Genomic DNA, 15,388 nt, shown 5'->3' with positions numbered 1-15,388 from the left:
AAGGATTAAATGATGGTTAAAGTAATTTCAATCCTATTATTAGAAGTCAAAACTTAACTTGCTACTTTTCAACACTGCGTCAGGCATCCAACAACATCTTAACTACAAACAAACATCATTGGATTCCTTGTGAAACCCTTGAAATTCTATCTTACCTTGATGTGCCCTCACAATTTCAGGAACTTCATCATGATACTTGATCAAAAACCTCCTGACAAAATCTTTCTCAATCATTTTCAATATTGTCACTAAATTTATATCTTTCTTGACCAGCCCCTTCGACATTAGAATCTGAAGAACCGAACACCTAGGAATAATCCTCTTTTCCAAACTAAGCAATAGAAGATTGGGGCATTTCAAAACTGATGAAGGCTTCCATTCCAACTTGTTCACAATAAAATTCATAATTTTTTTAATCTTTTCCTCTGAAGTGAGCATGAACAACGGTTGTAATTTGAATGCTGAAAGAAGTTCATCCTCAGACAAACCAAAGCTCTTATAAAGCTCCATTTTCCGTTCCCAATTCGATTTACTCAACACCATCATCGATCGGACTGCTAGAACGAATCCCCTACTTACAGGATCAAAACCCATTTTCTTGGCCATTGCAACGCTGGCCTCAAACCGATTAGTATTTAACATCAACGTCGATGGTTGAAGCATGATCAATCTTGAAATATTTGGTTTGGGCACACCATGGGTTTGCAAGATCAAGACGTTTGGTCCCATTGCTTTTTCTACATTGCATTGATGATATGGATACAATCTCTTGATAACACTAACAAGGTTCTTGTCGGTATGAACGAATGTTCTAATAAAATTAAATGAAGGTATTAAATGATTTTTCAATCCCCTTTGAAGGATAAGAGGCTCCTTTGAGAGCATTGCAGCAAGTTCGAGAGACGAAAGGCCCAAAGATTTGAAAAATTCAATCTTGGGACTAAGGGTTTTGTCTGGTTTGGATAGAAGTATTGCAGGGAACTTGGAAATGACATTTGTAAGTTGGGTTTCTGTGAACCCATGTGTTCTGAAAAGCTCAAGAACTGAGTTAGATTTCTCTGTGGATCTAATTTTGATCTTCTTTGAAGTTGAAATAGCAGATTCTAATGAAAACCCACACGAGTTTAGGAGGTAAGAAACTGTGAGAGATTCTTGATTTGAAATTTTTGTGTTGGATTTTGTAAGAGATTGGGTTTGAAGAAAGCAGACATGACAGCTTGTTTTTGAAGCTCGAATTCTATTTCGAATCAGTTCTTGGCAGATAGTAAATCGAAACATTGCTTGAGAAAGAATTAAAGGGTTTCGACAGAACTTACTTATTTACTGATTCGATGAGTTTGAAGGATTTTGATCCATGGGTTTCCCTCCACGCTTTCTCCTGAAAGAACGAACCCTAGAAAGCCAATTTTAGGGTTTTACCGTTCGAGAGAACATAAGGTATCTCGTCCAACGGATACCGAGTTGACTCATACGATTCATCGCATTTTAGACTAGTCAACCCGCTTTATCATAATTTTCTCAGGGTCTTGTTAACGTGTGCCTTAAAATGCAATAAATACACTTCGGAAGTAGGATTCTGTATTGAAAATGCCCTAAAAAGTTAATTTTTTTAACCGAAATATACTCAAATTCCAATTTCCAAAGTGTATTTATTGCACTTCAATGCACATGTTAACAAAACCCATTTTCTTTAAGAGTCGTGCCAATGACCTCAAGATTGTACCTCACATCACACGTCTTAACGTGAAAGTGTGTAGAAACCATATGGAGGTACAATCTTGAGGTTACTTCAGCATTAGTTTTTCTTTTATTTGAAGGTAAGATCATGGTTTTAAAACTCATATTGACGTCTCGTCTTGTCCAAGAACGAGACCAAGTCGTTTTGACGTTTTGAATGAGTTGTCCGATTTATTTGAGTCATCTCATTCAACAATAAGACAATGGACTGAATTTTAAGAAACAACATCAGGTTTGAGAAGACTTATCTATCTGTCTCGTTGCTGGACAATGGTCTCAAATGAGATTTAAAACTATGGGTAAGACAGATGCTCATCTGTGTAGCCTCTCAGACCAAGATGACTCGCCTAAGTCACCGGGTCTCAAATAAGTTTAGAACCATGACTGAAATCACATAAATTGACTTGCGTGATTCAAACCAGAATTGTTGATCAATCTCTTAGGCCATTTACAGTTATTTGGACAATGGTCGTAAGGGTGTCCAACAACAAAAGAAGACACGACCCTTGAGAAAATGGAATGAAGGAATAATTCATGGTATGATTTGATTTGGGTTTGTATGGTGCCACAAGCATGTACAGATAAATTTGCAAAACTCAAATTGTTTTTGGATTGCTAACTGTTTTTTTGTTGGATTTGGTGAGATTAATTAAATGTTCGATGTGAAGTTATAACGTAGTTGTTTGAGAAATTCAATTACGTCTCTTTACAACTTCGGGAGCTTCATCACAATAATCACAAATTTCTCTAAGAAAACCTTATGGGGTCGAAACCCAACTTCTTCACCACTCTAGCACTTGCCTCAAGCCAATCAATATTTGGTATCAGCATTTTGACAGATCAAGCATAATCGATGTTGAAATATTTAGTTCAAGCATGCCATGGGTTTGCAAGATCAAGATGTTGGGTCCCATTGCTTTCTCTACATCACCGTGAACAATTTCTTCAGGACCTTGTCCTGTCAAGGGCACTTGCCTTGGTGATGAAATATTTGATCTGGGTTTTGGTGAACCCATGTGTTTAGAACAACTTCAGAACTGAGTCAGATTTCATTGTGGACCTAATTTTGATGTTCTTTGTACCTGGAATAGCAGATTCTATGGAAAACCCACATGAGATTTGCAGGTAAGAAACTGTGCGAAATTCTTGATTTGGAAATTTTAAGAGATTGGACTTGCAGAAAAGCAGATATGGCAGCATCTTGTCGAAGTTCCAAGTTCTATTTCGTATCAGTTCTTGGCATGTTAATAGAAGCATAACTTGAGAAAGAATTAAAAGGTTTGGATAGAACTTACTGGTTTGATGAATTTGAAGGATTTTGATCCATGGTTTTCCCTCTATGCTTTCTCAACAAAGAATGAATCGTAAAAGTCAGATCAAAACAGATGTTCAAAATTTGGTTAGGAAGTGTTCAAGCGTACATCCTTAGTTCTCCATCAAAGTATTCCTTGTGGGAAAGTGACATTCTTCCTGCCTTCAAAAATGGAAACTTTAGGAAAGCAACTCAAAGATTTAAAAAACACTCGGTGCAACTAGTATGGAATTCTCATCATGGTTTCTGAACTTTTGAGATATGTTCAAAGAATCCGATGTCATCCCCAAGTAGAAGAAATATTCAAGTTGAAGGTCTTAAAAGTGCAAGAAGAAGATCCAAAAGACATGGATGGAGAACTTAAAAGCAGAAACAAGAAAATTTGTTTTTGCAGACATTGAATTTTTGCGATAAGGCTTTGGTGCTGCTGTTAAACTTGATTTTTTATTTTTTTTGCTTTGTAGTACCAATATTTATAACCACAAAAAACAACTTGGAATTCAGTTTGAACTTTTAGTGAGAACATCACACATACATTGTTGTTGGGATTGGATCGTCAAGTAAAACTGTACAACAATCTTCTCTAGATCTAAAAAGGATATTGAGTTTGATCTTTGGGTTTGGTTTGGAATCCATCTGAAATCAACATACCTCATTTCTCATTTCTGTATCCATGTAGAGGATCAAGAGAAGCTGAAAGGAAGATAAAACAAGGGGGAGAATGAGAAACATAGAATTGTGATTATGTGCTTGTCAGAGGAAAGAGGCTGATCAGTGGTCGTGGTGGTTCTACAAAAATTTTGATTTGTGGGTCTTTTTGGGTTTTGAATTTTCTAGTGGTTTAATAGAGATATGTTCTAATTTTAAATCTCAGACAAGATTTTTCAAAATCTAGAAAAACAAGTTTTAACTTGGATTCAAACGATAAGTGATTCACAATAGAAAATCTAGCTCAGTTACCTCAAAAAACATGATTCGCACAAGCATCGAAAGAAAGCAAAGTACTTACAAAATAGAAGAATACTATTGGCTGAGACACAATCCCTACAACAAGGGAATTCAAGAAACGATTCCACAATCTAATGCACAATTTAGAGGACGATAACATATCTGCTTTCTCCTAAACAACGAAAAAAATATATATATATTCTAAAATTGATTCAATGGTACTTAAGAATTTGCAATCCTTCTGTTACAATTGATCAAAAACTATAAGTTGGACAACTAACTTGCTAGTTTCCAAAACTTCATTGAACATCCAATACCAATATCACCTAAATTACTAACAATCTATTTGGATTCATTGTGAAACCCTTGAAAATCTATCTCACCTTTATGTGCCCCCACAATTTCAAGAACTTCATCAAGATACTTGATCACAGACTTCTCCAAGAAAGCCTACTCGGTCAATCTCAATTGCGGCAGTACCTTAATAGTTTTCTTGCCAAACCCTTCGACATCAAAAGCTGAAGAACCGAACACCTAGGAATAATCCTCTTTTCCAAACTAAGCAGTAAAAGATCCGGGTATTTAGAAACCAATGAAGGCTTCCATTGCAACTTGTTCACAATGAAGTTCATCATTTTCTTGATATTTTCCTCTGAAGTGATTATAAACATCGGTTGCACTTTGAATGCTAAAAGAATCTCATCCTCAGACAACCCAAAGCTCTTATAAAGCTCCATTTTCCGTTCCCAACTCGATTCACTCAACGCCATCATTGATCAAATTGCTAGAATGAATTGTCGACTTTCAGGGTCGAAACCCAATTTCTTGACCATTCCAGCACTCACCTCAAACCGATCAGGATTTAACATCAGCGTCAACAGTTGAATCAAGATCAATCTTGAAATATTGGGTTTGGGTACACCATAGTTTCACAAGATCTTGATGTTGGGTCCCATTGCTTTCTCTACATTACACTGAAGAAATTGGCTCGATTTCTTCAGAACCCTTACGATATTCTTGTCGGTTTGAACCAAAGTTCTAATAAATTCAAATAAAGGGATGATCTGATTTTTCAGTCCCCTTAACAGGATTAAAGGCTCCCTAGATATGATTGTAGCAAGTTCAGGGATTGAGAGACCCCAAGATTTGAAAATTTCAATCTTGGGATTAAGAGTCATATCGGGATGAACTAGAAGTAGTGAGGGGCGTTTGGTGATGAAATTTGTGATCTGGGTTTCGGTGAACCCATGTGTTCTAAACAGCTCTATAATAGAGTCAGAATTCTCTGTGGACCTGATTTTGATCTTCTTTGAAGCTGAAATAGCGGATTCTAATGGAAACCCACACGAATTTAGGAGATAAGAAACTGTGTGAGATTCTTGATTTTCAGAGTTTGAGTTAGTTGAGTCGGATTGTTCAAAAGATTGGGTTTGTAGAAACAGACATCACAGCTTCTTGTTGAACCTTGAGTTCTATTTTGTATGAGTGCTTGGTAGATAAATCGAAACATTGCTTGAAAAATTAATAAAGGGTTTCGATTTACGGACTTACTGCTTGGATGAATTTGAAGGATTTTGATCCATTGGCTTCCCTCCATTCTTTTTCGAAAAGAATGAACCCTAAAAAAGGCAATAGTTTTGAACTTGCTTAGGATTTGCTTATGGTTTCAAAATTGGGGCGGACTATTTTCACCCTAATTTGTGCTTACTACACCCCTTTTTCTACCTTCGAAGTTAAATAAAAATTTAATATTTTTTAAGAGAAAATTTAATCTACTTAAAATGACTGATACATATGATATTAATTAAATTAATTTAATCCTAACCATCGAAATAAGTATTAGGGTTTTCATGCTAAGCCTGCAAATCCAGGTTGGATTAAGGCCTAATAGTTCATAGTCTGACCCAAACCGATCCATTACCATTTCTTATAGAAATATCCTTAATATATTAATTATGTAGATATTATTTTTATAGAACTTAGATAAAAGTAAAATATATTATATAATTATAATTCAACTTTCACCTATAATAATTATAGGTTAATAACATATTAATTTCAAAGTATTTTTTATTAAAAACATTAAAATTTAGTGATGTTATTTGGTTCAAACCCAAGCTCATTAGAGGTTAGTACACTTAGGCCCAACAAAGGTCTAAGGTTGGTTAAAGTAGAGTCAACTTATTTAGGGCCGGGTTAAGATTCAAGTAAGCCCGGCCCAACCCAAATTGGACTTAGACTTGCCCATTGATAGTCCTATTGGTAGGAACCTAGTGGAAGGAGAGGAAGATCAAATGAGATTTAGTTGGGGTGGTGGGTGCAGAGAGTACCTACATACAAAACTATGACTAAAAGGAATATTTCAAAATTTTGGGGAGATTTCAAAATAGTTCCAAATTCATTTATAAAATAAAGTTAGAGGATGCTTAGTCACAGTAATATAATTTTATTTAGACAACAAATATTTACATTATAAGAAATTAAATATTTTAATTAAAAAATATAAAATCATAGTTGACTTGACCGAGGCTAAAAAGTTCAAAATATTGTCCAACTCGTCTCGATTGTCAAATGAGGCAATATAGGAGATAAGTCACATTGAATACCCTTCTCGTTGTGGAACAATGTGGAACGATACCGAATGACTCGGGCGTGTCATCTCAATTTCGGATGAGATTTGAAGCCAAGTCAACTTGATCACCTTAATCAATTGTTGACCAATCCAAGTAACGCCAACTACAACTCAAATGATCCTTATGAAGCTCGGATCAATAAAAGTTTGAAACAAAACACTTGTTGTAGCGTTTGAACCTTAGATAGGTGAGGCAATGTGGGGACATAACTAGCGATTTGAAATGAAAATGCATATAAAAGAATTGAGCAAAGGAAACAATATGCAACCAGTCAAAATTTCTACCGACTTGATTGGTAAAATACAATTGTAGAATTAATAAAGTTCAAGTTGAATAACAATAGTCGTGCATCAAGTCAAACTCAAGGAGATTGAAGTTGGACAAATTTTGGAGTCTATAATTTTAGTATTTATCTGTAACATCTCATTCATATTTCAAAAATAATTATAGATAATTTATCCAATTTCTTATTCAAATAAAAAAAGGGTTTGTATATGTAGACTCATGAAATGTGAACTCATAAAATTCACACACAATCCGGACCGTATGTGAAATCCAACGGTGGAGATGCATCTTAGAGATTCTTAACCTATTCTCAGGATACATCTTTTATTCCCACCGTAGGATTTCACATATACACGGTTTGGATTGTGTTTGAACACATGAGTTCATGTTTCATGAGTCTACCGATCAACCCATAAAAAAATTGTACCCATTCTAAAATAACTTGTTGAGTTTAGTCCCGAATCAAACACAAATTGCCTTGTCTCTCTTTTTATAAACTTATGGACCTCTTCACTCATTGCCAATTAGTTTTGAGTTAAACCTCCAAATTTATAACAACTTGGATCAGATAAGTTGACTAAATGGATATTATCTGAATTTATCATTCAACTCTATCGTTACGTTAGACGAATCAGTATGAATTACTCATCACATTAACTCATTTAAGATGGACAAAATAGACTCAGGTTGATCGATTTAACGAAAAATCGACAAGTACTTTTATCTTTATTATTATAATGAGAAAGGCGGAGTAGAGGATCGTTGACACCAAAATTTCCTTCAAATTATCCTCACAATACATTTAACGAAAAAAAAAAATGTAATTATGGTAGGTAATTGTTGAAATTCTCATTTAATTTTCAAGGATCTGATGTAAAATACATTATTGATTTGGTAATAAACAAAAAAGAAGGTAATTATTTTGTAAAATTTACTTAGATATTCATAAGTAAATAACTATTAATTAGTTGATAGTAAAAAAACAATAACTATTTTAGAGCCCATAGCATACATCATGATGAGAAGGAAGCCGTTCACATCTTAATACAATGTACTGTGTTGCATCATAACTTTGCCTCTTAATCTCTCAGAACACAAAACCCTTCTTCAAATGCCGCCCTCTCAACTTTCTTTCATGTCCCCAAAACCCTAAAAACAAGTTATTAGGGTTTGAGGCAAAACCCTAAACAAACCCCCCTTGAATTTCAGTTGCAGAGTTTCAAAAATATCTGTCGATCTCTCTCCAATGGCGTTGTACCTGCTCTTTGAATCGGCCTCTGGTTTCGCCCTCTTCTTAGCTCACGGCATTGACGAAATCGGTCAGAACACTGAAGCGGTTAAGAGTTCTGTTGTGGATCTCAACCGATTCGGTAAAGTGGTGAAGCTCGCCGCGTTTCATCCATTCTCGTCTGCTCTCGATGCTCTCAACCAATGTAACGCTGTCTCTGAAGGTAAACTAAGATTAGATTGAACTTTATAGTATTTCCTTTTGCGTTTCGTTGTTTCTGTTCTTGTTGGATTCAAAGGTCGGTTTTTGAGTGATAGATTTAATGAAAAATAACGTCTGAAGTTCAAATACGACTCTTATTTTCTGTGTTTATGCGCTTATGAAACATTTGGAGTTCAATCATGCAGTGCGTTTCTGAGATGTTATTATTGGTTTTATATGATTTGAAGTTGCTGCGCTTTTAACTAGATTATATTGGACTTTCTAGGGATTCATTTACTTTCTTTGTTTCTGTTCTTGTTTGATTCAGTAGACTTCAAGAAAAACCAATTTCTGAAGTTCAACTACAACCCTTAATTTATGTGTTTGATGTGCTAATGAAGCTTTTGGAGTTCAATGATATAGTGATTTGACTGCTATTGTTATTGAAGTTTACAGTGCGCAATTTCAGTGGGAGTTTCACATTGTTTAGTTTATATGACTTCCTGGTGATGATTTGTGTGTTTGTTTTTCTGTATGTATGCATGTATGTAATTCTCGTGTATTGGATTTTAGCGTTTTGGGTATCGTCTGGTTATGAAATAATTAAGCAATGGGCTTGAGCCCTAGCTAGGATCGACAAATTTCACGGTAGAGTTTATGGGTTCAATCGTGGCTTTACCACCAAAGAGATGGAAAGACTGTTCAAAACTTGTAGTTTGTTTATGAGTAGTATTGTTGTGATTTCTGTTGGAGATGTTCAATTCGGGCCTTTTTGGAGCTATAAGTCAGTGGATTTTTACTGATTTGTTGTTTACTGGTGTTTCAGGGCTTATGACTGATGAGTTGAGGAATTTTTTGGAGTTGAATCTCCCAAAAATTAAGGAAGGGAAGAAACCAAAGTTCAGCCTAGGAGTTGCAGAGCCGAAGATAGGGTCACATATTTGCGAAGTGACTAAAATTCCATGCCAAAGCAATGAGTTTGTTCTTGAAATTATTCGTGGTGTGAGGTTGCATTTCGATAAGTTCATTAAGGACCTTAAGGTTTGCAGTAACTCTAGATTCCTCCACTTTTTTTCTTTTTGAAAAAAAAATTATTTCCTTTTTATTTATCTTTGGTAGATTTTACTTTCTGAAACTATGTTACTTTCTGGGTTTTTTTCCCCGTTTTATATAGCCTTCCGACTTAGACAAGGCTCAGCTTGGTCTAGGGCACAGCTACAGTCGGGCAAAGGTCAAATTCAATGTCAACAGAGTTGATAATATGGTTATTCAGGCAATCTTTCTTCTTGATACTCTTGATAAGGATGTTAACTCTTTCTCCATGAGAGTCAGGTATGTTGTTCACATTTTGATGGTTTATTTATTATTAGTTATGGGACTCTTCACTGTATTTCCATCTAGCATTGTTCCTGCATTTGGATAAGAATGGGATTAAGATGTGTTGGGTTTTTGTTTGATTTAATAATGGAATGTTTTGGAATAATGTAATATTTTGTTTTTTTTAATATTCTTTTTTTTTCTTAGGTGGTAACACATTTTCAGTTCTTTCTCTGATTTATCACCTTTTTGCAGAGAATGGTACTCTTGGCATTTCCCTGAACTAGTGAAGATTGTCAATGATAACTATCTCTATGCCAAAGTTGCAAAATTTGTGGAGAACAAATCAGAATTATCCGAAGAAAAAATCCCAGGTTTAGCTGAGATACTTGGGGATGAAGACAAAGCAAAGGAGATTGTAGAAGCAGCCAAAGCATCGTTTGGTAAAACTCGTGAAATTATTTTATTTTGTAAGGGTACATCCAATTTTCCATTCATCTTGTGCTTTTTAACTTCTTACAGGGCAGGATTTATCCCCAATTGACTTGATAAATGTCCAGCAATTTGCTCAGAGGGTAATGGACCTCTCTGAATACAGGAAGAAACTCCATGAATATTTAGTCACTAAAATGAACGACATCGCACCAAATTTGGCTTCTCTAATTGGTGAGATGGTTGGGGCTCGCTTGATTTCTCATGCCGGCAGTCTGACAAATTTGGCCAAGTGCCCTTCTTCTACCCTTCAGATCCTCGGTGCAGAGAAGGCGCTCTTCAGGTATCACTCAGTTTGAGGCCTTTTACTCAATTTGGTATAGCTTCTCATGTTGCAGTTGATTAGAACAAAATGAAATTAAAGCAGTTCGTATTTTTTTTTTTTTTGGATAGTAATTTTGTTTGTATTTTTTTTGCTCTATATGTCTGAAATACCACATCTTTAGGTATTTGGCCATCTTCGAGTCAAAAATCCATTTATTCCAAAAATAGCTTTTTTACGTCCGTCAATTATGGACCTCATTATCATGTCTACTTATTTTTATCCCATTTTTAATCCCCTTTTAACTTTGTTTTACCTGTTCCCCTCATCGATATTTTTTGTGTCTAGGGCATTGAAAACCCGAGGGAACACACCAAAATATGGTCTTATCTTTCACTCTTCTTTTATTGGCCGAGCATCTGCACGAAACAAAGGTCGAATGGCTCGATATCTAGCAAACAAGTGTTCTATAGCATCTCGTATTGACTGCTTCTCAGGTAAAATTTTCTTCATTAGTTGTACACTTGTACCTACCTTTCTCATGTTTGTGGGCCATTGTTGCTTAACAAAACATATAATCTTTTCAATACAGAGATGAACTCAACTGTGTTTGGGGAGAAGCTCCGTGAACAGGTCGAGGAGAGGCTGGAATTCTATGATAAGGGAATCGCACCTCGCAAGAACATTGATGTTATGAAAGCTGCTATTGAATGTACTGAAAATGAAGGTGAGCAGGCAGAGGAACCTGGTCAGAGTGGCATTTCTTTCAGAAGAATATTCATATATGTTATACACATATCTACATGAGGTTATAAATATGAATATTTATAAGCTATCAGTTTGCATAGGTTATAAATTATTTGAAAATGGGACTTGCGATTTGCAGGGACTCTTAGCTTCAATTAGTATCCACATTAGGTTAACATTCAGAAGAAAATATACAATGCCATTATATATGCTAACCTTAGACCATATAATATTATACATGTGACCACCAGCTTTCTGATTTAGTTTGGATGGGTCATTGTCTGTCCAAGTGGTTAGGACAATGTCGAGGATATTATATGGAAATTTTTTTTTGTTTGTATGTGTTTAAATCATAACCATTCAATTTATTGACCTTTACAAATCATTCCCTGTATATTAGGAGAATTAGTTAATATCAATCGTGGACTATGTGCCATGGTTTCAAATCTCGTTTTGACATCTCATCTTGTTCATGGACAAGACCAAGTTGTCTTGAACAAGTCAACTCATATCAGACAAGATAAACCATTAAACTCAGCTTACAATTATGTAAAAATTTATATGAAAATAATAATAACTTTTTTATAATATAAGATTGATTAGAAGATATTTAATCTTAAAATCTTATTTTATTTACATAATATATATTTAAATTGTACAAAAAATAATATTATTTTCAATTAAAATGTATAAAATGCCGGTTGTACTAGCTCGATGGGATTTTCAAAATCTCGGCTGAGTCATCTCATTCATCTTGCGAGATTCCGCATAGTTGAGACGCCTTGTCTATCCGTCTCGGACGAGTTTTGAAACAATGCTTTGTGCATTTCCATGTGCACTACATGCACCATTAGTCCTAGCTTGTTTAATGGAAGGTCATGTGTATGTGGTTCTTATTCTGGCTGTAATTACACACTCACAGGTGGAGAGACTACCGATATGGTTTTAGAAGATGGACCTTCAGTAAAGAAGAGCAAGAAAAAGAAATCCAAAGGTGAGGTCTCTGTGGATGATGATGAGCCTATGACTACTACAAATGGAGATGCTTCTGAGGATGAGCCCCAAACAGAAAAGAAGAAGAAAAAGAAGGAAAAGCGTAAGTTGGCAGAGGAACTGGAACTTGCTCAGACTCCTAAGATCTTAAATGGCGTGAATGGGTTCGATTCAGAACAGGACAAAACAGCCAAGAAGAAAAAGAAGAAGAACAAAGATGTTGATGGAGAGGATATCCAGACTGCCAGTGAAGTAAAGAAGAAAAAGAAGAAATCTAAAACTGATTGTGACGAGTGAGTTCTTGAATATGTTGTTACCATATGTTTTTGGTATATTTCCAGACACCAATATTTAGGACAAGGCATGAGCGATGATGATGTTATCTTTCTGTTCTGCTCTGCTATGCTCTGATATTTTCGGTTAATTTTGTTCTCTTGGTTCTTGTCCCAGATTTGATATTGTTTTAGTATTTTAATCAAATTGTCTGTTAGTTTTCTATTCATGCTAAGGTAGAATCATGTGATTACACATGATAATCTTGACATTGCTTCCTCGGATATGAAACTTTCACTGAATTGACATTGGGATGAATGTTGTCATTCAAATTACTGCCACACACATTTGTTATGTTATGCAAGAAGCATGCATTTAGGACTAGAATCCCTTAGACATTGAAAATATGGAGTATAAATTTCATATATTGGTTTTATAGTAGCATGTTCTTGTGTTAATGTGTGGCTACAGCATGGAACTGTTTATCTATTATGGGTAACTCTGAGAGATGAAATCTTCAATGGGCCAAGTTGTTTTAAATCTCCAACCATGACCCTGCCACATCAATTTGTGGAATATTATTTTTTTCTTAAAATAATTTAGGAAAAGAGGATTGATGTTTTTAATCTTTTAAGAAATGTAAATTGGTCATTCCAAATTGAACTGTGATCTTTTATCAATTTGATAAATTTTGGTCTAATATGGTTTGGTAGACCAAAATCTTGATTCCAACTGGCCTTACCTAAGTGAGGGAAAAAGGCCTTACTAAGCCTCATCCACCATCAAAAGGACCTCGAGGTCTTGTTTTACGCATCTCAAAGTCTTTTTGACAGTCTTCTTCACCAGCTTAGTAAGGAAAGGGATTCTCCAGAATCTTTGGCATGAGAGTGAATTTAGGAATGGCAGGCAAAGTTACTGTGCGTGGAGTCTCTTGTTCATGTTACACTATTGTCTTTTGTTTGGTTCAATCTTAAGTAGGGGTGTCATTGGGTACCCATTTAATCAGTATTTGGACCGATAGGATGATTCTGGATTCCTTTTTACTCGAATCAATTAGAGTTAAGGTCTCTTGGAATCAAACCGATTGAGAATTAGAACCAATAGGAACCGAGAATCAAGAACCATGATCGATTATAGAGAAAAAAAATAAAATTATGTGTCAAGTTCATCAATAGGAGAACCAGAATTAGAATCAACAAAATTTAATGCGGATCCAAAACCAACCTGTTGACACTCCTAAATTTAAGACTTCAATTTGGTTCCATATGTCCAGTTGCTAAGGTAGTATGTGGAATTGCTTCCCTCCCTTTACATCACTAAAAGTTTTTAACAATTTTAAATTTTGGTTTGGTAACATCTCAGCTTTTATTTGTATCCATCGAAGAAGAAAAAAATAACTAGGAGGAGTTTTCCAAACTATCTTCTGGCTTCCTGTGATGGTGAGAATCCGATGAAACGTTAGGTCACGATTTTTTTGGATGTGCCTAAGTTTACTTTTCAATTTATAACTAAAATACATCCTACAATTTTTCTGGGTTGCTAATTCAATGAGCAGTGGTTCCGAATCTTTTTATATGATTATCAAAAAATTCAAAAAAAAGTTGTTTCTGATGGACTTCCACCAACCGATGGTGATTTCGCCTGAAATGCTTCTAATCATGGTTTTAAATCTCATCTGAGCCGAGTCATCTCGGTCTCGTTCAACAACGATATAGATTTACAAGGTGTATCAACATTCACATTATCCAGCAAGATAAATGAGATGTCTCAGAGGCTGAGTCAGTAAAATTCGACCAAGTCAACTGGAATTTTGATTAAAATAATAATTATTTTTATAATTTAAATTTGTATTATATAAAAAAAAAAAAAAAAACTAATCTATCTTATTTTATTAAAAAATCATAATTATTTTTATTTAAATATACGTAAATCAATGATTATAAAACCAAGTTTAAAGATTTGTCTCGTCCGAGTCAAACTGAGTTTTGAAGCCATGCTTCTAATGGAATACTTTTGAAGGGGCAGTACTGGTAAAACACTCCACAACTTTTTTGGGTGAAAAAGGAGAGTTTTGGGGAGAATGAAATAATAAAAGTGAGGGTATTATAGTCCTGTGAATTAAAAGGAGTCTCAAAATTTAGTCCCACATCGAAAGATTAGATAGTTTTATTTACTTTATAAAGGTAGAGAAGTGTGCACTGGATGTGTTCGTAGAAAGGAGAGACGGTTGGCATCTCCCCTGACAGGGACGGGAACAGCTTTCGAGCTTACCTGTTACCACACATGGTTAAGGCTACCCACTTCGGTGGATCTATAACCCAATTTTTTTTTCCTTTTCTGTCCTTGTAAAGGCAATTGTTTCCCTTTCTGTCCTCTGCAAAAGCATTTGGATTGATTACATCTGTTGGCTGTCTATGATTGAGTTTACCTCATCAAGCCATGTTGATAGGCCGGGTTTTGTCATGGCCCCAATTCATATTTGGGGTTTAGCTGGACCTACGAACTAGGCCCATTGGGCAGCCCATCCAGGTCTGATAGCTTCTCTGAAGGATTGCCTTTTTATGATGTAATATCTAAAATACCCCCAAGGATACAATATTTCAACCTTATTTTAAAACAAGTTTTGTGATCAAATTATTTTCATATATGATACATCTATAAAGAATCGTGATAATCGGACTACCCCACGTGCACACTCAATGGACTCTCTTGATGTGACAAATTTGGAAATTGTAGATTTGTACGACTGGAGATATAAAACTGGACTTCCCCATTAAAAGTGTGTCTTGATGGAACCGTGTATCTCTAGACATATAGATTTACAGTTCCCGAACTTGTCATGTCAAAAGAGTGGATTGAGTGTGCCACATGGGGTAGTCAAATCATCACGACTCATCTATAAAATGCCCCCAAGGGAATACATCAATGCAACTTCACAATTTTGGATTTTTTGAAAATAT

General features: G+C 35.3%; 2 protein-coding genes and 1 non-coding gene across 3 annotated transcripts; 2 read left to right on the top strand and 1 right to left on the bottom strand.

Moving 5' to 3' along the window:
- Positions 1-102: 102 nt before the first annotated feature.
- Positions 103-729, bottom strand: LOC147405463 (uncharacterized). The gene has a single exon (XM_086432943.1). It carries the CDS (start codon positions 727-729, stop codon positions 103-105), a length of 627 nt encoding a protein of 208 aa, XP_086289069.1.
- Positions 730-8,025: 7,296 nt separating this feature from the next.
- LOC147405462 (nucleolar protein 56-like) lies at positions 8,026-12,651 on the top strand. Its single transcript, XM_086433215.1, has 8 exons — positions 8,026-8,366; positions 9,171-9,385; positions 9,519-9,676; positions 9,917-10,104; positions 10,184-10,436; positions 10,764-10,912; positions 11,008-11,142; positions 12,085-12,651. Exons 1-8 carry the CDS (start codon positions 8,162-8,164, stop codon positions 12,450-12,452), a joined length of 1,671 nt encoding a protein of 556 aa, XP_086289341.1. The 5' UTR covers positions 8,026-8,161; the 3' UTR covers positions 12,453-12,651.
- A 1,981-nt stretch (positions 12,652-14,632) lies between these two features.
- On the top strand, positions 14,633-14,757 carry LOC147405461 (U6atac minor spliceosomal RNA). The gene has a single exon (XR_015177132.1). It is a non-coding gene; the product is annotated as a U6atac minor spliceosomal RNA (small nuclear RNA).
- The last annotated feature ends 631 nt before the right edge of the window (positions 14,758-15,388 follow it).

This window comes from Akebia trifoliata, chromosome 3, assembly GCF_017979445.1.
Source record: "Akebia trifoliata isolate Shusen 1 chromosome 3, ASM1797944v1, whole genome shotgun sequence".
NCBI lineage: Eukaryota > Viridiplantae > Streptophyta > Magnoliopsida > Ranunculales > Lardizabalaceae > Akebia > Akebia trifoliata.
Note: the sequence above shows the minus strand (reverse complement) of the source record. Positions and strands in the feature narration are given on the sequence as shown.